We start from the raw sequence: 22688 nt of genomic DNA, 5'->3' as shown, positions 1-22688 counted from the left end.
CGTCTTTGCAACTCTGTAGAACCCCGGTAAGTGAGTTGCAGAGGCCTCACGCGATCCCCTGGCGTGCCCCCCACTTTGCGAACCGCTGATATAGATAGCGGCAGTGTAAGTGTATATAGAGGTGCTTTAATGTACTTACCAATTTATTTTAATTAAAAAATTCTATGTATCCATATACAAGTGTTATTACTATGTTACTGTTTATTTATAGTATTATTTATGAAAAAGTCTACATTTAGCCTATAATAGTAATAATCCTATCAGATACATTTCTACTTTGACGTTGGTTTAACATTTTTAAGTGTCAACTGTATCCATAAAAGGTTTATAAAAAAAAGATCTACTATGTAACCCTTTAGTTGGGTTTCTGAATACACTAAACAATCTTACGATTAATGCTCTTTAACAAATTCTCACATGAAATTACAGATCACACATACTCAATATTATAATTTTTGTAATTACATATTTAAATTATTATGAAGGTTTTTCAACATGCCAATGACTCAACCAGTTCTGTTTTGGAATTATGAGGTTTTAATACACACACCTTATAGGCAAACCTTCCCTTGTAAATTGCACATTGCGCATGGCTCTAAAAAATAAATTAACATCTTGTAATTTGTTCATTTTTTTTAATGCCATATCTAATTTCCAATGCATCAAAACCTGTCCTGTTTTTGGAATTATGACGTTTCAGCTGTATTTTATCATTGTGGTTAGATTTAATGTGTTTAGAGCACACAATATTCATTTGATGTGTTTATTCTAATTTTAAATACTTATTTACTTTTTAATCATTTATTATAATACATTGTTCATATTATTATTTTATTTTTTTATATATATATATGTAATTCTTTTATAATTTACTCAATAAGAGACTGTAATGTCAAACACGATTTCTATTGGCCAGCCTCCAGCTTTTTATTGGCTAGCCTCTAGCATTCTACTGGCTGTGGCACCCGTAGCACTTTTTGTAGACTTCATTGCATAGCATGATTTTGATTGGCTAGTCTCCAGTACATAAGGGAACTCAGTGACTATCAGGAAATCACAGACCCTGACGAAGCAGACTAGCGAAATGCAAACACATTGTGTCCATACCCCTGATTGATTTGGAACTAAGGTACCCGAGGATCGACGTCATCGCAAGCAGGCACCGATCACGTGAGGAGGAGAACCCGGAAGTTAGAATCCCAGCCAAACAGCGCAGAGAGCCGTCAGCGCACCGGCTTCCCTGCAGGAGCTCAACAGCCGTCGGTTTATCACCCTCAACCACCGGATACTACTCCAACTCTATCGTACAATGCCCTTGCATGGGGCTTCCCTGTAAGTTGCCATTGCCTACTATTGATGCCTACTACTGTGTACTATTGTGTATTTCAATATACCAGCACTTTTATCACCATCATTGTCCAGTTTTTTTATTTGTTCTGGTCTATATATTTATTTTCTACCACCTATTTAATTTGAAGCCAGCTATCAACAGACAATGTGTGGGACTTATCTTATGTTTGCACCTGTGTGAGTGCATACTCACTGGAAGCTGTATTTTTTATTATTATTTCACAGACAGAGTTGCACTATTTGTGTGTTTCCTTTGTTTTTCATTTTTCATGCTTTCACCTGTTTTCTGTGCTCACTGATTTTTCTACTACTGCAATAAGAGAGGACCACCAAGGAAGGTCCAGCGAGGGTTGAGCTGCAATCCAACAGTGTCTGTATTGAAGGTTTCATTTATTTATTTACTAGCTTTGGTGCCCGGGGAATGTAATATTGAATACATCGCCCCCTCCTTCACACCGCCTGCTGCTGGCACATCTCCCCGGCCCCCTACCCCCCCTGCTGCTTGATGTAGTGCGGGGTGAGATTTGTCTCTATCTGTGTGTGTGTGTGTCTGTCTGTGTGTGTGTCTCCCCCCGCTGCCAGAACATGTGTGTCCCCACCCCCGCTGGCAGCACATCTCCTCGCAGTGCTGTGTCATGTCCCCTCCCTACTGGCAAATCTTCCCGCCCCCCCCCCCCCCGCTGGTACATCTCCCCCCATCTCCCCCTCGCTAGCTGGCACAACTCCCCCCCCCTTCCCCCTCGTTGGCACATCTCCCCCGCACATCTCACATCACACACACACACAGAGACATAGATACACAGCCCTGATCCAAGCAAGGACACACCCCCTCCCTTAGTAGCCACGCTCCCCGCCCCCCGCTTTAACATTTTTGTTGGACAGCCGAGGGAAACTTAGAATGTCCATAATTTGGGGAGGTGAGTAACATTGGAAGCTTAAAATAGTTGCGTTGACCTACAAATCCGCAGCAGAATGTCCAGTGAAAGTTTTGTTGTGCTACGTGGTGCCGTTTCTGAGATTTCGATGCTTCGGACATACAAAGAAACAAACGGAATCCAACTTAGAATTAGATTATAGATTGTGTATTATTCATTCACTATATTCTATTACACTAAACATTAACAACAATAGAGTATACTGATTGCTTGCACACTTTAACAGGAGCTCCGGGTGAATATCTGTCTCTGTATTCAACTCCCATAATGACGTAGATGAACGACTATGGTCCTATAGTATCCCCCTCATGACTCTTGGGAGACACGGAGAGGGACTGCTTCTCTCTGGGACTCCTCTGTGCAGCTAATCCAGACGGGTGCCTGGCCGAGCATGGTTAATGCTGCACGGGTCCCATTCAGAGGCAGGGACCCCAGCAGAGTTAATCCTATGAGGACGCTTTCTGTTTTCGGAGCCGTCATCACACGTAGCTGCACTACGGTCCGGCGCCCGTGCCTGAATGCGGCACCGTGAATAGCAAGTCTTTCTACATGTGTAGGTGGTTGCAACTGTCCACAATAAGTAAGGAAAGCCTTAAGGCAGAGAATTATTTAGAAGATGAATTGGGCAATTGAGTGTTTCATGCTTTCAAATTCTCAGGCTTTGGTCTGTGCATTATCTAGAACTAACCTGCATACTTTGGAAGCGATTATCTGAGCCATGAAATCCCCCAGTGCAGTATTTCATCTCAACTGGTGATCTATAGTTTGAAATTCAGATAAAGAGGAAATTAGAAACAAATCTGTAAAAAAAAAATTTTTAGTGATGACGATATACATTTTCTTTGAATCTACACATTTTACAGAGAGTTAAAAACAATCTGCTATTTTAAGAGTGATTTCCCACACAACAGTAGCCTTGGCTCTGCTGTTGTGCCCTAAGTGGGTTCCCTATACTGGCTATGAGTGATCCCATATCCTTTGGCACTACTATCAATGTTAAGGCACCATTGCCATTAAAATGTAAATATTTCACACACAGCTTCTCCATTTTGGCTTTATTTTTGTTAAATAAATCATGACACTGTGTAATATGTCATGTATTGTTGTTCATCTGAGGTTGTATTTACCTAATTTGAAGACCTGCTAAGGAACAGTTGATTGTTATTATGTCCTGATATGTAAAAACATAGAATTCAAAGAGGGTGTACTTTTTTTCCCGCACAACTGTATATATATATATATATATATATATATATATATATATATATATATATATATATATATATATAATATATATATATATATATATATATATATATAAACACACACAGGTGTGTGTGTGAGGACATGTTATTGGACAACATATTAAAAAAAATAGGATTTTTTAAAATTCATCTATGAGAAAAACAATTCAATAAACTTTTTATGGCAGACACGTAAAACGAATCTAAAACTAGAAACATTATTGAAAAAGAAGGGGATGACAGAAACTAGCATGCTTTATGTACAGTACACGCATGCTTTATTGCTCCAAGGAGGCGAGGTGAAATAAAATCACTTTCATCTACAGTATATGGTTTGTTGCTCTACTTCTTCATTAAAACATAAACCTTCATTAACCCAGCAGAGATGCTACATCATGCAAACATCAATCTAAATTTTTGAGACTGCAAAATTGGATTTCCCAAAGAAAACTGTTTCTAAACACTAACAAGACTGTAACAATGGTATTTGGGACCAAGGCTAAATTTCTAAATCTTCCAATGAATGACTACAGATCAGAACCAACTCTAATACTACCCTAGCCCCTGTGACAAGTTTCAAATATTTGGGCATATGGTTTGACTCCCATTTAACATTTGGGTTGCACATTGATAGGACACGGAAATCACCAGGCGCTCCTGAAGGTGTTTCAGGTGGAGTGTAATGACATACAATAAAAAAAACAGTGGTAATGGTGAAATGACAATAAAAAGAAAAAGGGGAAGGAAATATACAACCAGTGTTCAAATGCAGCTCAACCTTCAATGGATCTTCCTTGTTGATCCTTTACTAGTTGCTGTGTCAAGAAGTCAGGGAGTGCAGTACACCAGGGTGGACATAGAACGAAAAAGCATAACACAGATAATAGTGCAACACTGTATGATAAGATGGTGTGTAACCTGTAACTGGGATAGGCACAAAGGGAATAGACAATACAGAATGGCTGCACGGATTGTAAGGACATAAAGTGGATTTAGTGAGCAAACATCATGGAGCACACAGATGCAATGGGGACTTACAGGAAAGCCCCAAATAAAGGCCATATGAATAGAGCACAGTCGGTGTCCGTTGTGAGAGGTGAAAAACCTGTGAGTGATGAAGCTGTTGCAGGGGGGTCAGACTGCGCGGGCAATTCCTCCAAATCGCAATAGAGTCTTTAGAACATACAGAGGAGTTTAAGAAAAAAGATAATGAAATACAGGAGGTGATTGATAAATTAGAAATTGGTATTTTAGAAGCAAAAACAAAGAAATTTGATAGGGACGAAGAGGACTATATTAGTGGCAATTATAGAAGTTGGAAGAAACTAATGTAGCCATGCTGTAAAATGGACTGCAGTTTCCTCTTCTGCTGGCAGTAAGGCCTGGTAAGTTATGGGAATGCCAGCAGTAATCATGGAGGTTTGCCCTCACAACCTGGTGAGGTGCCCTATGTGTGGATGGGAGTGGTTACATACTCTGAGTCCACCATTAGTGACATCAGAGATTTGCCTGCCACCTGAGAGATATAAGGCACAGCACTGCTCAAAGTTAGTGGTTGGAGAAGGAGTGGGGGAAAAAAGGGCGCTAGTGCTGTAACTAGTGGCCCCATTCTGATAAATCAGCATCAAGTTGTTAATGCCATACTGTGTCCAGGGACCTGGCACAGGGGTGATCTCCCTGATGGGAGAGGGGATCCCAGTCCATTGGGAGGGTGTACCTTTGAAGGGATCACACACCGAGATGTGCGGCTGAGTTCATCACTGCGAGGGGCAGCTAGCCCATACCGCAACTACAATAAAGATGCTCAAGTTCAACAAATCATTGCTGTCTGGGTGTGAAGTTCTTGCACAGGAGGAGGCACCACAGAAGAGTTCCTCATCAGAACCATCTTCCTGCGAACGCAGAGATCCTGATGAGGTGGAGGCGCTGCACTGGATATAGGTAGGACTCATGCACACTACCTCAGCTGCCTGTCTGAGTTGGCAATCCCCACACAACATCATGCGGGAGACTCAGGAGTCCTGTTGCCAACAGGTGCACCACCAGACACTACCATGTAATGGGGACTGGTTAGACCACAGGGGCCAATGTGAGATTGGGTGGGTCAGGCCAGGCCAGAAAATCCGTTACACTAAAGATAGCCGACAATAGAAATTTCTATAATAGACGAGATCCAAGTAATAATTTTAGACCTTCAACCACCTAAGCTAAAGGAGAGAGAACAGACCCCAAGCCTTTTATTAACAGTAAATCAGAATCCCCTATTAGACAAAGAAAAACACAAGAGGCAGCACAATCCATCACGAATAAAAGTAAGAGCAGTAGTTCACCTACCAGAAGGGGATATAAAGATAGATCACCGAGATTACCCCTTAAGAATGGCCATCCACGAGATATTAGATCTCCAAATAGATCCTCTGAACCCAAAGAGAGATCCAGAGAAGACACAAGAGGTCTATCCGATAGAAGGGATAGATCAAGAGACAGACAAGGAAGAGATGAGAATTTTAAAGATATAGACAGGAGAGAAGAAGGTAGACCATGGAGCAAATCTAGTAGGTACTGTATATACATAGCCCTAGAAAAGAGCAACAGAAGAACGACAATATTAAGAATTTGAGCACCCATTTTTTAGACGATGCCCCCCATCACAGCAGATGGGAGGATCCGAACGGGTATGCAGCACTGGAGGACCAAAATTGGGAGCGGCAGACGCCAAAACCCCAAAGGAAAAGAAGCCTAGGGGAAAGAGCGGAAGAAGGGGGAAAAAGGTCGAAACCAACTAATCATTAAGCAGTATTTTTAATTTAAGCACTATAGTTTTAACCCCAGGACAAAATTATGTTTTAAAGAAAGGTCTTAATTTAGCTCCTACAATAGGACCCAATAGTTTGAGCAGTTTTTAGATGCTAACAAGTATTTACGCAAACTGGCATTAAAAAGATTTTTTCTTTTAAAAAATAGTACTCCTCAATTTAATGAGAGCGGTATTACCAACCAGCCTACTATTGTAGGAGCTGAGAGCAATATGGGTCCCCATTTTAAGCATACTTCTTTAAAGAAAAAATCTACCCTTTATCCTAGTTTTAGTAAAGGTCCACATCTCGATACCTTTTATAATTTAATCCAAAAAAGTTTTGGAAAATTACAACATGATAATAAGCCATTTTATAATAATTTAAGCCCTGCAGAGCGCATACCGTTTAAACAATTAATGGATGACGATAGGATTATCATAAAACAAGCCGATAAGGGGGGAGGCGTAGTTTTAATGGATAGGAGTTACTATATCAAAGAGGCAGCCAGAATTCTGAATGATACAACAACCTATGAGAAACTTGCAAGAGACCCTATGAAAATGTTTTTAGATGCATTAAATGTACATTTATTAAAAGGTAAACAGAATGATATTTTAAATGAAGAAGAATTTCGATACCTTACCGTAGTTAAACCAATTATACCGGTGTTTTATTTTCTCCCAAAAATTTACAACAATTTACAAGAACCACCCTGGAGACCAATTATCTCAGGGATTGGGTCAATAACAGAAAATCTGTCAGAATACATTGACGTTTTTTTAATTAAATATGTCACTAAGATCCGTTCATACCTAAGGGACACTATGCAAGTATTAGAAATCCTTAACAAGACAACATGGGAAAAAGGTTGTTTTTTAGTGACAACGGATGTCACATCACTATATACCTCGATCAATCACAATCAAGGTGTAGACGCTATACGGAGAACTTTGATGGGAGACCCAGATTTGAGGTTAGAACAAGTTGATTTTATTGTTAATAGTATTGTTTTCATTCTGGAACACAATTATTTATCTTTTAAAGATACTTTTTATGTACAAAAGTGTGGGACTGCCATGGGGCCAGGTTCGCACCAAGCTATGCCAACCTGTTTATGGGGGTCTGGGAACTAGATTACATCTGGTCCCAGAACCCATTTGGTGCGAGCCTGGTCCTCTGGCATAGGTATATTGATTACATTCTTTTCATTTGGCGAGGGGATGAGACATCCCTAAATTGCTTTTTACAATATTTAGACGGTAATCCTTTTAATCTCCGTTTTACCATCAAGTATAGTCCCTTACAGGTTACGTTTTTGGATTTATTGATTTTTTTTGAGAACGACAAGCTGAACACCAAAACATTTTTTAAACCAGTTGATTCTAATAACTGCGTCCTAATATCTAGTTGTCACCACCCAGTCTGGATACGAAATATACCTTTTGGGCAGTTGAAAAGCATTAAGCGCAATTGTAGTAAGGATGCAGATTTCCAGAGCCAAGCCAATATTATACAGAAAAGATTTTCAGACAGGAACTATGATGCATCAACTATAACAGAGGCATTACGAAAAACCAACGAAATAGACCGTGCCTCCCTCCTTCAACCAAAATCGAGACAAAACAATGAAACAGGTTTTCAGACAGCTTTTATTACGCCCTATAATAGGAAAGCTATAGAAATTAAAGGTATTATCAACAAATATTGGCACATTTTAAAAGATGACCCAGTGTTGGGTAGTGCAATTGAATATAGACCAATGGTAATTTTTAAAAGAGCCCCTAATCTTAAAAAAAGTTAGCTCCAAGTGCTTTTAAAACCAAATTACAAGATGGGTGGCTAACAAAACCAAAAGGATTTTATAAATGTATTAATTGTAAGGCCTGCTCTTTTGCCTCTACGAAAAAAGTAGATTTCAAATCTAACAAAACTGGCGAGATTTTTCAAATGAAGCAATTTGCAAATTGCAGGACCAATTTTGTTGTCTACCTATTGGAGTGCCCCTGTGGCCTCCAATATGTGGGCAAGACTATAAGACCCCTCAGGATACGCATCTTAGAGCACTTGGGGAACATTAGGCGGAAGTTATTAACACATAGTGTGCCGAAACATTTCCTGCAAGCACATAATGGCAATCCTACAGGCCTCACATATAGAGCCATTGAATGTGTAGATCATCATTGGAGAGGGGGTGATAGGGACCGGAGATTAATCCGGAGAGAGAGTTATTGGATTTTTAAGTTGAAGACTTTGGAGCCTGATGGTGTTAACATTGACATTGATATTACTGCTTTTTTATAGGGATTTTTAAAATCTCTTTTTAATCTCTTTTTGAGAATCATATTGGTTTTTATTGATTTTTTTATTTCCATCAGGCCCATTTTTAAATTGTTTTGATTAGACTATTTGACAATCATTTTTTAAACAACAATTTTTTGTTGCATTGGTCTCGCACGAGCCCTGTCTAAATTTTAATTTTTTATCTTATATTCTTCTCACATTTTCTCTCCTCTCCCTTCCCCCCCCCCCCCTTCCCTGCAGTAGCTGCTTTGTGTTTTTTTGGTTATGTTTTCTAATCCCAATTTCCTTTGCTTTTTATGACTAATTTTTATGTTATGCATTGTAGTTTTAAAATTTATAGGGATTTTTCTTATATTTGTTCATTAAAGTTATTATTGTATGTATTGTGAATATAATGGACATTAGACCCGCCTCTTATGAAGATGATAGGTCTAATTTTGAGCAACACACATCAACATTGGTGGGAAATGATGCAAGCAGCCGATTGGTACAATGACGTCACAGCCGATTCCCGATTGGTTGCGCCTCTGCATATGTTGCAGCCAACCCATGACAGGCATCAAAGACTCCTGACGAAGCTGCCAGCAAAACGCAGAAGTGCCCTTGCGTTGAGTCCTTGTTTCCTGTGCCATTAGTAGCCCGTTGTGTCCGCAGTGTGACGCTGTCAAATGTAGCGGAAGACTGAGTGAGAGGATCCAACCCGGAAGTCCTGTGATGTTTAGCAGTGGAGGAATAGCCCGCGCAGCCTGACCCCCCTGCAACAGCTTCATCACTCACAGGTTTATCACCTCTCACAACGGACACCGACTGTGCTCTATTCATATTGCCTTTATTTGGGGCTTTCCTGTAAGTCCCCATTGCATCGGTGTGCTCCATGATGTTTGCTCACTAAATCCACTTTATGTCCTTACAATCCGTGCAGCCATTCTGTATTGTCTATTCCCTTTGTGCCTATCCCAGTTACAGGTTACACACCATCTTATCATACAGTGTTGCACTATTATCTGTGTTATGCTTTTTTGCACATTGATACCCTGACCCTGATACCTATATATGAACAAATCCTCCCTAAGTCTGCTGTTCAGAAAGCGTATCACACAACAGATGCTGATGCCAATGATAGACTATGGGGACATAGTCACAGTATATGGCACGGCACCCCAAATTCACCTTGGCAAACTTGATAAACTCTACAACTCAATATGCCACTTTGTCCTCCAATGCAATAACAACACACATCACTGTGAAATGCTCAAAGAACTAGATTAGTCATCACTTGAGTCTAGCGCAAAGTTTATCTCTCCTGTATTGCCTTCAAATACATTCTGGGCAAGCTACCCGCCTTTCTGAACAAGCTCCTCACCCCTACCACATGCAGCACTTATCATCTGAGATCTGACTCCAAAAGACTGTTATGGTCCCATGGTTCAACAAAGTATCCGGCCGTTCCTCCTTCTCTTCTGTACACCCCTCAACTGGAAGAACCTACCGGAAACTCTCACATCCACCACCAGTCTAAGTTTTTCAAAACTAAAGCTGTCTCACATTTTAATCTGGTTTTTAATTGTTATGTACGCCTATAATATATATTATCTTTAACTGTGCATACAATGTCTTGTATATAATGTACTGTATAACCCTTTTCACTCATTGTAACTATGTATTTGTAACCAAGTATTTGTTATTATAACTCTGTGCCCAAGATATACTTGAAAACGAGAGGCAACTCTCAATGTATTACTTCCTAGTAAAATATGTGATAAATAAATGGTGATGTTGGCACTAGTGGCTTGGGCTCTTTGATTTAGAGGCTTAGGGAAATAAAACTTGGTGCAAAGGATGATCTCAAAATGGTATGTTATGTACTTTTATTCAATTGTTTGATTAATAGATTAATTTATCTTGTTCAATTTTGGAGCAATGTGTAGGTGTCATTATGCTACAGAATTAGGGAAGTGATTTAAATTGTGTACAACTTTGGTCAAATATGAGACATGGGATAATATCTGGAGATGTGAATTGAAAAGATGACCTATTTTAAGTTCCTTACTTAGCATCAATGATCTCAAACTTACTTACTTAGCAACCTGCCATTTTGGATCAGTGTAAAACTGAAGAAGCTCAATTCTGTCATTCTTCGCAAAGTGTAAGCGCTTTGGCAATTGATACTTTAGAAAAGGTTTGAAGTGCTGATCCGGTTTTCTGCACTGAAGTAACAACAACAAACTTTAGATAAATAAAAATTGTTAGACAAATGATGAACATGTAACACACAGATTTTATTATTGCCATATTTGCCTTGCATAGATATACCACAAACTGATATTGTGTCACACTGCATACTAAAAATTTGTATCTACTTATACAACCTTATAAGTGATTTGTGCAAAATACTGTAGTGCTGACGATTATTCTAAAACAAACCTGGGGCAATCTCCAAAAAGATGCAGGTACATATTGGGTACATGCTGGGTACATGCTGCAACATTTCACACATTTCTGCAGACAGACTAATGGCCCATCGGATTAACAGTGGGGATCCCTGGCAATCGAATGGGACTGCCAGGAACCCTTGCTGTGGTAATCCGATGGGCCATTAGCCTCTGCAGAAATGTCACTGAAATGTACCCAGCATATACACAGCATGTACCTGACTAGTTTAAGGCAAGTTTAAGGCAAGTTTTAGAATACTCGTTGGCTCGTCTGTATGTGCAACACAGACAATACTCTGAAAGGGTTAAGAACCAACACTGTATTTCAACCGCATAAACCACTCAATACTGAACATAAATATGTAAAGTTAATATTAACATATCTTAGCTTTGGGTATTTACACTCCAGGAGTGGCTCTTATTCTAATTTCTAGTTAATTTAAAAATATTCACTCATAAAAATAACAATAAAGATGTATACGTGTGTGTGTGTGTGTGTGTGTGTGTGTGTGTGTGTGTGTGTGTGTGTGTGTGTGTGTGTGTGTGTGTGTGTGTGTGTGTGTGTGTGTGTGTGTGTGTGTGTGTGTGTGTGTGTGTGAAAAATTAAGTTCCTCTGTTGTCTAAATGAGGTTTAGTAAGACCATCTTAAGGTAAATACAGTACATCTAAAACAGTATTAATTTTTAGTGGATTAAAGTCAACAGATGTTTATACTTACTGTAAGATTTCTGGCAACATCTACATAGTCAACTGGAAAAGCCACACAAGATAATTAAATACCTGGAGTTAAAAAATAATCGTTGATGCAAGAGTTAGAAATGTAAAATCAAAATACGATCGCAACATATTATGTACAATTGCTATTTACATTTCATATAAAAGGTAAAATAATTTTTTTAAATTCTCTATAATGGAGATTTGTATTTTTCTGAATACTTTTCCATCTACCAATTTTTATTAAATTGTTTCAGATTCTATTTACATAACTGTTATCAGTTTAACATAAGATGTAACCACATACAGCTCAACCCCATTATAGCGCGATCCGCTACAACGCTGATCCGCTTATAACGCGGCTCCCGATTTAAAAACATCTCCATTTTTTTTTTAAACATTCAATGCTTTATTGCTAATGAACACATACACACACACATACCCCTACACCATGTGGGAATTGAACATGAATACATTTTATATAATTCACATGCAGGAATCCAACCCAGGACCTTTCATATTCTAGTACCAATTCCCTACCTGCTATGCCACAGTATTATTATTTTATATAATCATTTATAAATTATAAAATAAATAAAATAATAATTTATAAATTAAACATAATTAAAATTAAATAATTGATAAATTATACCATACAGGTATATACAGGTATGGTATATACCATACAGAAATCGAACCCAGGACCTTTCATATGCCAATAGTACCAATTCCCTACCTGCTACGCCACAGGATTTCTAAATTATAAAATAATAAAGAGCTGCAGAGAGGAGAGAGCTGCAGATGCCTTTATGTCCTCGCGCGGCAAAATTTATAACGTGATCCCGGTTAAAATGCAGTCTCATTCTGTGGACCTCAAGGACCGCGTTATAACGGGCTTCAGCTGTACTACTTATTTACTGTTACAGGTACCCATGAATGTCATATATGCAGTTAATGGTGCAATATAAAAGCATATAATGAAGGTATTAACCGATTACTAAGAGTATTGTATGTGTTTGAACTTTGTAAAGAAAAGGCCTTAAAATAAGGAAAATATTTTGTCATTGATGTATTAGAATGTTCCCATCACAAATTTAAAAAACATGACAACATACATAATGACATACTGTAGGCCAACTCGGAAGAACACATAGTTTTTTTTAGGGGGGGGGGGTAAAGTTTTCAGTCTTGATAAGAACAATAATTAATGTGTTAAATACATACAAGAGAAATACTCATCTGGCACTTTACTGGGCCTTAAACGTGCTGCTGGGCCAGATATCACTATGTAATCTTCAGACGGGTTGAGATACGAAGTCAAATATTCTGCATTTTTACAGTTCGCTTCCTCCATTCCTGAAAAATAGTAATGTGGAGTTGACCCCAGGTTCCTGTGCTGAAGGCACCGGGCAAAAAAAGGACACACAATGGCAGTTGTCAGACTCACCCGCAGAGGCCAATGGAAAGCTGCAAATAGAGATCAGCAAATTTATTTTGTGGCTTTGGATCTGACACCGATAGGTGGGTTCCTTTGATCCGCAGATTTCCATGAATCACTCTCCAAAAGAGCAACCCGCAATTTAGTCATTTTTTTTTCTTTCAGAGGTAAAGAACAATCTGTTCCCGGACAAATTTGTGACAATCCGCAAACGGATTCAGCATTTGTTTGTGGATTTTCAAAAAGACACAGACACACTTCTAATTTTATTAGCAGTTGCCAGTTGTATATGTATCCCCTCAAACGTCATTCTAAATAAATTAGGGAGACATGCCTGTGCTGAAAAAGGAGCACAGCTGAGGTACCTGGCTGGGAGATATTTAAATGTACTTTGCATAGTCATTAGCATAATCAATTCCCACACTTCACCTTGTTTTTAATTGTGTGTCAGAAAACATGTTTGATTTCATCTCTATTAGAATATGGAGAGAAAAAAGGCGATCCTTTAGATGAGGTGTACTCCTAAATACTCCAAGTAGATAAAATACCCCTTAGTATAATGACCTGGACAAAGTACATTTTAATTCATATACAATTAAAAAGAATGAGAAAGGAGGGGCTTCCGGTGACGTCACACGGAATGGTCGGGTAGGTGAGGAGCTCCTCAGACCCGCAAGCATAAAACCTTTATAACTCACCTTTCCTGCCAATTTGGAACACCTGACCCAGTCCCACCGAGTGCCTAACTAAGGCTGTTATGTCGAAACAGCGCAAGGCGACGGCACAGGGAGTTAAGAAGTACTTTTCCCCGTCTCAGAGCCCTTCTGTTGCCAACATGGAGTCTCAAAATGGCGCCGGACCACGAGGCGCAGCGGGGAAAATGGGAAGAAAGGCTCAACAGAAGGCAAACGAGCTGCCCTCCACAGAAACTCCTCTGACAAGGGAGCACTTGGAAGACATGCTATCAACCATGTCAGCAAAGCTACACTCCGGTTTCCAGGCTGCCGCAAACGATATCAGACAAGAAATTGCGGGACTTGCTGAGAGGACAACGACTCTCGAGAACAAATTGGATGAGGCCCATCACAGACAGGCGGAGGCTGAAGAGGAGATAAGTCACCTAGGGGAGGAAATTACCTTACTGAAGGAAGGAATGGAGGAACAGGAAAACAGAGAGAGGCGCCAGAATTTTTGGGTGAGAAATGTTCCTGAGACGATCCTTCAAGAACACATACGCGCCTACCTAACAGATTTATTCAATGATATATGCGGAGACCTGACCGAAAGAGATCTAGAAATAGATCGAGCACACCGAGCATTGGGGCCCAAGTCGGATGATCCTAGTCGGAGAAGAGATATCATAATAAAATTACATAGCTACTCGGTCAAGGACAAAATTATAACGGCATGCCGAGACAAAGATAAGATCTTGTTCAGGAATGAACCTCTCCAAATGTACAATGATTTAGCCAAAGCTACAATTAACCATAGAAGAGAACTAAAGCCACTTACCAACTTACTCCGGGAAAAAGGCATCAAGTACCAATGGGGCTTTCCTTTTATGCTTGTGGTGCTTAGAAATGGGAAATTCCTGACCCTTAAGTACCCAGAAGATATGGCTCCCTATGCCCAAGCTTTGGGTCTGACGCCCATCATGGACCCCTGCCCGCTCACCGTGAGGAACGGAGAGGAATGGCGAAAGCCCGAGCCGCATCCCAGCCAGAGCGGCAGCTCAGCAAGACAAGAAAAAGTGAGGTGAGTGAGGCACCCCATCTAAACCTGGTTAAAGATCCCACCTGGAAAAATGGAATTCCACCTACCTTCCAGTCCCCGGTTGAGGCTTAATCCCCTTCAGAAGAACAGAAGCCCTTTTCCGGCTATGCTCCAGAGAATCCTCCTTGGCTCGCGGTCACCCGCGATGATCATCTGTCGGGGGGATTTTTATGAAGCAGCTCACCGGTTGAAGAATTTGGATGCTTCCCCCACTGTTTGCTATGATCCGTTAGGTCGCTATGTTTCTCAAGCTTGTTGCTTGCCTGTTTTGTGGGGCTGAGGGGAGGGGGGTTTGGTGGTTGACTCACCCGAGAAGTTCAGATCTCGAGTGCTGCACTCCGCTCCTGCAGTAATGTTGTAGCCTCTGAGGAGTAAAGCTCCCCGCCAGGTCCCCTGCGCCCATGGGAAAACCTGCCCGCGACTGCAGGCGCTATGCTCGCTCTATGTTCGCTCTCTATTGTTGGTCAGCTCAAAATAATGGACCATCGGCCCAGCAGATATATGCAGGAGAGGAAGAGAAACCGGGACTCTAGCCCCAGCGGGTGTAGGACGGTAAACAGTGAGTAAAGCATTGTGTGAGAGCCCCTCCTCCCCCCCCCCCCAAGGGGAGGGTAGACAAGGAGGAGAGGAAGCTCCTCCGTTTTGGTTTTAGTCCCAGCTGAACAAATGTGACCGGACTTTGGGTCTCTTGTCTCAGACACTAACTGGTGCTTAAAATGGTTTAATGTTAGCTTATATTTCAGATAGCATTGCTGAGTTTTTGTTTAAATATTTCTCCCTACCCCCCCCCCTTCTCCACCCCCACCCCTTCACCCCCCCCATCCCTTCACCCCCCTCCTCCTTTCCCCCCCCCCTCCTCCTGTCCCCCCCCCCCTCCTCCTCTCCCACCCTCACCCCGACAGGTCAGAGCCAAATCCAGAGACGCATCTAAGGAACGAAATGTTCCATTAAAATCCTGCTTTCACTGTTACCGGACGTTTTTCGTGATGTTGTTTGCTCTGTTTTAATTATTAAGATCCCCCCCTCCATACTCTTCCCCCCCCCTGGTTTTTCTCATAAGACCTGGCCAGCACAGCCAATACTTTATTACAAATGTCAATGCCTGGTTGTTTAAAGATTTATGTTATAATTAAGGAATGTTGGGTTTTGACCTATATGTGGTATATTGTTCGGGAATTCGAGGATTGAAATATAACTTAAGGTTTTCTACCCTCCCCCCTTCCATTTACCTCACGCCCACCTCACCCCCCTCTCCCCCCACCTCCCCCCTTTCCCCTCTCCCCCCCCACCATCTCCCCTCTCCCCCCCAACCTCCCCCTTCTCCCCCCCCCTCTACCTCCCCCCTTTCCTCCCCCCCTCCTCCTCCTCTCCCATCCTCGCCCCGACGGGTGAGAGTCTAATAAGGGTATACATAAGGCGCTAGGTTATGGACCCAGATGGTAGATTTCTAGTGGTATATGGCTCCCTAGCGGGGTTAGCAATCGCCCTGGTCAACCTATATGCGCCTAATGAGAATCAATTAGATTTTATAAAATCGGTCATGGAGGAAATTGAACCCACATATTTATCCTCACTAATAATAGGTGGGGACCTAAATATGGTTTTCAACCCTGCTGAAGACAAATCGCTTCCAGTAGGGCGCCTTCACTCTGACTCCTCCCTACGCACGGGGAAAAGACTAAATGAGTTAAAGAATTTTCATTAATAGACGTTTGGAGAGCCCAACATCAGGGTCAAAAAGATTTAACTTTCTACTCCACCCCTCACCAGTCCTATTCTCGTATAGACTATTTCATGGTGACCAAGAATGTTCTGGAGGCCTCTTTAGATTCGGATATGGGGCCAATCAACTGGTCGGATCATGCACCTATTAAATTAACCCTTTCGGTGCCATTTGTAAAAACCAAATCATATACCTGGAGGTTAAACGATTCATTACTGAATCATCCAGAAATAGAAAGAAAGGTTAAAAAAGCGTTAATAGAGTATTTATCTTTAAACGTGGGTTCAGTCGTGTTTCCAGCGATTCTGTGGGAAGCTCATAAAGCTGCAATTAGAGGCAACCTCATCTCGATTGCATCTCACAATAAAAAGACCAAACTAAAATTAGTTAAAGACCTGACAGATAAAATTATTCAATTGGAGTCACAACATAAAGCAAACCCCTCAAAAAAATTTTATCAAATCTTATCCGAGGCTAGAAATGAGCTAAAACAAGCTCAGATGGAAGATGTAGAAAAGGCCCTTAGATGGACAAACCAGAAATATTATGATAAGGGAAATAAGGCCGACAGACTTCTTGCGAGTAAGTTAAGAGGAATACAAACAAGATCCCAGATTACGGCGATCAAAAATAGGACTGGAGAGGTCCAGTACAATGAAAAAAAAATCTCAGAAGAATTTACTAAGTTTTACAACAAACTATATAATCTGAGAACCCAGAATGAAAGCTTAGGCCCCACTGCAACAGAACTAATCTCTGAATATTTAGACAGCTGCCACCTTCCCTCACTTAGTGAGGATGAAAACCTACTACTAAATGTTAAAATAACGAAGGAAGAACTGTAAGAGGCGGTGAAATCACAAAAATTTTTGAAAACACCTGGTCCGGAATGTTTACTATAAAAGGTTTCTGCCGATCCTGTCTACCCACCTGTTGAGTTTGTTTAACTCTTTCCTAGAGGGGAGTCAGATCCCAGCCTCAATGTCTCTAGCAAATCTTGCGATTATTCATAAGGAAGGTAGACCCGATGATTTGCGGGAGCTACCTCCCAATTTCCCTCCAAAATAATGACCTCAAATTGTACAGCAAAATTTTGGCGAATAGGTTGAACCCCATACTCCCCAGGTTAATCAATATTGACCAGGTTGGATTTGTCGCGGGTCGGCAAGCGTCAGGCAACACCCGGAAGATAATTAATATTATAGAGCATGTTCATCTCACCGATACCAAGGCTGTTCTGTTAAGTTTAGACGCAGAGAAGGCGTTTGACCGTATAGATTGGTTGTTCCTTGACCATACTTTGAGGAAATTTGGTTTTAATGAATTATTTCTAGAGGCGGTTAGAGCTCTCTACCGTAATCCATCCGCTGTGGTCAGACTTCCAGGTGTACTAGGCGAGAGGTTTAATATTAAAAATGGGATGAGACAAGGATGCCCTTTGTCCCCCCTACTCTTTGCCTTAACCATTGAACCTTTGATGTCTAAAATTCGAGGAAATCAAAATATCCGAGGGATAGTAATTGGACCAACAAATTATAAAATGTCCCTATTCGCTGACGATGTTATTCTAACATTATCTCATCCCCAGACTTCCCTTCCTACCTTCAAAGGCAATTGTTGGACTTTGGGAAAATTTCTGGTTACAAAATCAACAGCGACAAATCAGAAGCTCTAAATTTTAAATCTAAGTGACTTAGAAGTAAAGTTGCTTAAGCTCAATTAAAGCTATAGGTGGAACTCCTCATACTGTACATGAAATATCTGGGAGTGAATGTAGCAAGGAGCTACCAGATTCGGTTGGTGCCTTAGGCTTATTATCAACTCTACATAGATAGTTGGCATGGTAAGCCTTTTAGAAAGTGTGGAACAGAACTCATTTAAATATACTTTAACTAGATATTAGCTATCTCTCAGGTGTGCTCCTTTTACAAAACATGAATGTCTCCCTCATTTATTTGAAGGGATGTTTGAGGGGATATATATACAACTGGCAACTGCTAATATAATTAGAAAGGTCTCTGTTGTTCCCTAAGAATCCCTCTGCAGATTCTAAAAAAATCTGTCCAGATTGCAGTCAATGGCAAACTTGAAAGAATCCACCTGGATCTTGAAGTATGAAATGCATGTGCAGAACAGAATTTCGGAAGCTTAACTTGACAGCCTTGCCCATCTCTACTTATAAAACTTATGTACTTTAAATATACTTTGCATATCTACCAGCCAGGTATCACAGGTGTGCCTCTTTCTCTGCACATATGTCTCTCTCTCTCTCGCTCTCTCTCATTTTTACAGTCTCGCCCATCTTTAGCTGCAACCATCCAACATCAGAACAAAACAAACTCAAATATCCTTGGAACCAGGGGTTCTCCAGCTGTCAGGGGACCACAGATTTGGGGTATGTTTGCAACTTAAAAGATGCAGTCCCAAAGCCATGTAGACTTTCGTCTCTATACATTTTTATTATTGCATCATAATTGATTTCACCATTTTTGATATATATATCAGAATATCAAAATATGAAACAATTTAATACACATGCTGCCTCAGTGTATTAGCTAGCCTGCCCCCCCCCCCCCCCCCAAACTTCCCCAGCTCCTGCTCTAAAATTGTTGCAGACAGCAGAACGCTCATGCCTGAAGAGTTGGTGACGTCACCACTCTGAAGCATGAGCGCGGTCAGTGCCAGCGGGGACTCAGCCTTATCTTCTAGCATGGAGTGTATTTTAAAGCATAACACTGTTTAGGGAGAAGGAGTGGCTCAATGAGTAAAGACACTGACTCTGTAAACAATGACATTGAGTTTGAATTAGGGGATCCTTGTTCAAATACTGGTGTCAGCTCCTTGTGACCTTGGGTAAGTCACTTTATGTCCACCTCCCCAATACATATAAAATAGATTGTAAGCTCATCTGGGCAGGGACTGTGTCTGTAAAATTCCTATGATCTGTGGTACTGCTCACTAAACTGTAATTGTGAAGCACTTTGAGTCTCATTGGGAGAAAAGTGCTACAGTACATGAAATAAAGTTATTATTATTAGAAGTACGGCCCATTCCCTTGAATAGGACTCTAAGGTGTCTTTCAACTGAAAGGTGTCTCATTAAGTAGCAATTCTTTGTAAATATGTCCCTATGTGTATTTCTCAATTAGTCAGAACTGACCCATGGTTGGTATTTATTCAAATACATGTATACATACCATGATCTGATATGAGAAGAAGGTTAAGACATGTGTCTAATTGCATCTGCTTCAGGCCATCCATCAACATTCCAACTATCCTGTCTACATTCATCAATGCTTTAATCACCTGTGAAGTGACAATATATAATATCTGTATTAATGCGCTGTGCTTATATAAATCGCACGATTAAAAAAAGTAGATCCATATCAATGTAATAGTGTATATATGATCATTTCATACAGATTTTTAGCACCTTTTTGAAGGTAGTTGTAACACACACATTATATATATATATATATATATATATATAGATATATATAGATATCTATATATATATATATAGATATATATATATATATACACATATACACATACACACTCTACCTATGTTTTCTAAGTGGTAATGGAATTAATTGGATTTACAATAGGTATGATAAAAAGTGAAATGTTGAAATATAAGGAGGTGGAGTAATGCAGTGATGATATTCAGACCATGATCATTTTAATGGTTATTAGTTACAGCAATTCGATTTTTTTCTATATATTTTTATTCGACCCAAAGCACTAATCTTTAATAGAGCAACAACATACACAAGAGTCAAACATGTGGGATGCTACGAGAGCATTCAGGTCTGTGTGCTCTCAATGTGCAGTTGTAGTATACTGTAATACGTTTCAGATCATATCATCGTTTCTCACACTTGACTTGTTTCATAACCCTTTGCACTCCTAGGTATAGAAATTAGCCATGTAGGTTGAAATAGTAATTATACATGTCTAACATCACTGCCTGTGAAGCAAGTAAACCCAGTAAGAACCCCTGTGTTACCTTGGGCAAGTCCCTTTGGGGTATCAGTGCAAATATTGTGCACTTCTAGGGAAAAACAATTGTAGTAGATGCATCAAAGAAAAAAAATAGTATTCATTAAAAAAAAAAATTGCCATAGAATTGCATTATATTTGCCTTGCTACATATACCACTTTATCTCTCTGTGCCTATGGCATCCAAAACATTAGATTGAAAACTCAATGGTGTAGAAACATCCACCTTTATAGCACTTGTATACTGCAGTGCTCTATAAGAAAACATTACATTATAATACTTTCCTGTTTAAACTTTAAAGCTATGGCATCTCAGGCTACTCTTTACAATTTCTCTTTCCTTATTACATTAGTGTTCAATCACTATAGATGTATTTACAGAAATAGAACTACTTACTGCACTGCTGACTGGGCCAAACATGTGTCCTGAGGAATCGGGTTCTTCTAAATACAGAGTGTAGAAGTGTGGTCTAAATCAAACAGTACCAAGAATGACACACTTGTCAATAATTATGTATTAACATAGTACACAATCTGAAATCAAGGTGTAATATTAAGATGTTCTATGTTTCAAGGCGATTGGGGCATCAATCCGAAACTGGAATGACGATTTTTTTCCCCTTGCGTCTCTTGGCATCAATGTGTCTAATTATTGTGCACAGCTTTGATCCAGACAGAGCACAACTTGTGTTCTGTACAATGCGACAGATGAGTTAGGGAGCAGTACATATTATAGTGTGATTATTATGCATATATTTCTATCATTGTGCTGTCCTTTTGCCGACATTCTGAAACAAATTGACTTTAAGGTTGCATAAATATCACATCTTGCTACATATCCAATTCCATTGAAAGAAACAAGATTAACAGACTTCATGCTTTTGATGCAGCTACAAGCTAAAAAATAAAATAAAATTGCTGTGCGCCAAACACTTTTCTTGGCATTGATGCAGAGACCACTGTATGATATAGAGGTATCGTTAATTAGTAAATAATGATAATATTTATTTACTTATTTAAACAACAAAAACCTAACTCACACTTCAAAAATAATTTTGCTTAGTACTGTTGGAGAAGCCTATATGAACTACTAAGGCTTTGTCCCGCTGGCCACTGCAACGAGCGTGACGGCGTGTGCGGTGCACACAGAGTACGACCCTCTATGTCGGCGTGTGTGTGAGCGCGCACAAAGCGCGACGGCGCGACCACCTTTCCAAAAGACAAGGAATTTGTATTTTGACTTGGCCATTGCTTGGCCACCGTCTTCTTGCCAAGATGTGCGTTCCATCGCGTGACCTAGAGTTCAGATTGCAGCTGAAACTGGTGCACGCGCTGCCAGGCGCTATGCCACACGTGCACGCAGTGACTGGGGCGAAAGCGTAATGCAAATTTAGGAGCAATACATTGCTTGTAAAAGTTAATTGCAGGTTTTCGGCTGCTTTTTAATGGATCAATATGAGAGCTCTTCACAAAATATAGTTGTTATGAGCATTTGGAGCTTTTTTGAGATATATTATTACACCTGCACAACAGACTGGTTGCAGCATGGGATAAGAGTTGCAGGACGGAAACTCAAGCTAGGGGACGGTCAACTGTGCGCGTATGGAGGAGAGAGTGTCAGTGGAGGGAGAGAGAATGTCGGGGGGCAGAGAGAGTGTCAGTAAGGGAGGGGGAGAGAGAGTGTCAGTGAGGGAGGTAGAGAGAGTGTCGGGGGGAAGAGAGAGTGTCAGTAAGGGAGGGGGGAGAGAGAGTGTCAGTGAGGGAGGTAGAGAGAGTGTATTGGCCCTGCCGAGTGCCTAATATAATTTGGATATATCATTTACATAGCTTTGAATATTTAGTTGAAAAATACGGTTTGAACCTTTCATACATTATTTGCATTCCTAAGTATGTGCTCAAGCATAAACTGCATACTGAATTTCAAAATAAGACAGTTTTAATCATATACTGTATTAAACGAGTGAAAAATTTCTGCTTAA

The 22688-nt window shown here is 40.3% G+C and overlaps 1 protein-coding gene across 1 annotated transcript in view; it reads right to left on the bottom strand.

Annotated features, from left to right (window-relative positions):
- The window catches only part of ENPP1 (ectonucleotide pyrophosphatase/phosphodiesterase 1), a 135692-nt gene that overhangs the window by 18960 nt on the left and 94044 nt on the right, over positions 1-22688 (bottom strand). Inside the window, exons 11-16 of the mRNA XM_075597334.1 lie at positions 21107-21179; positions 19905-20013; positions 12999-13130; positions 11779-11810; positions 10708-10835; positions 2974-3043 (exon numbers count right to left, since the gene is read on the bottom strand). Coding sequence (XP_075453449.1) covers positions 2974-3043; positions 10708-10835; positions 11779-11810; positions 12999-13130; positions 19905-20013; positions 21107-21179 — 544 coding nt within the window. The remainder of the gene's footprint in view (positions 1-2973; positions 3044-10707; positions 10836-11778; positions 11811-12998; positions 13131-19904; positions 20014-21106; positions 21180-22688) is intronic.

Source organism: Ascaphus truei, chromosome 4, assembly GCF_040206685.1.
Source record: "Ascaphus truei isolate aAscTru1 chromosome 4, aAscTru1.hap1, whole genome shotgun sequence".
NCBI lineage: Eukaryota > Metazoa > Chordata > Amphibia > Anura > Ascaphidae > Ascaphus > Ascaphus truei.
This window is presented reverse-complemented; position numbering and strand designations above follow the sequence as displayed.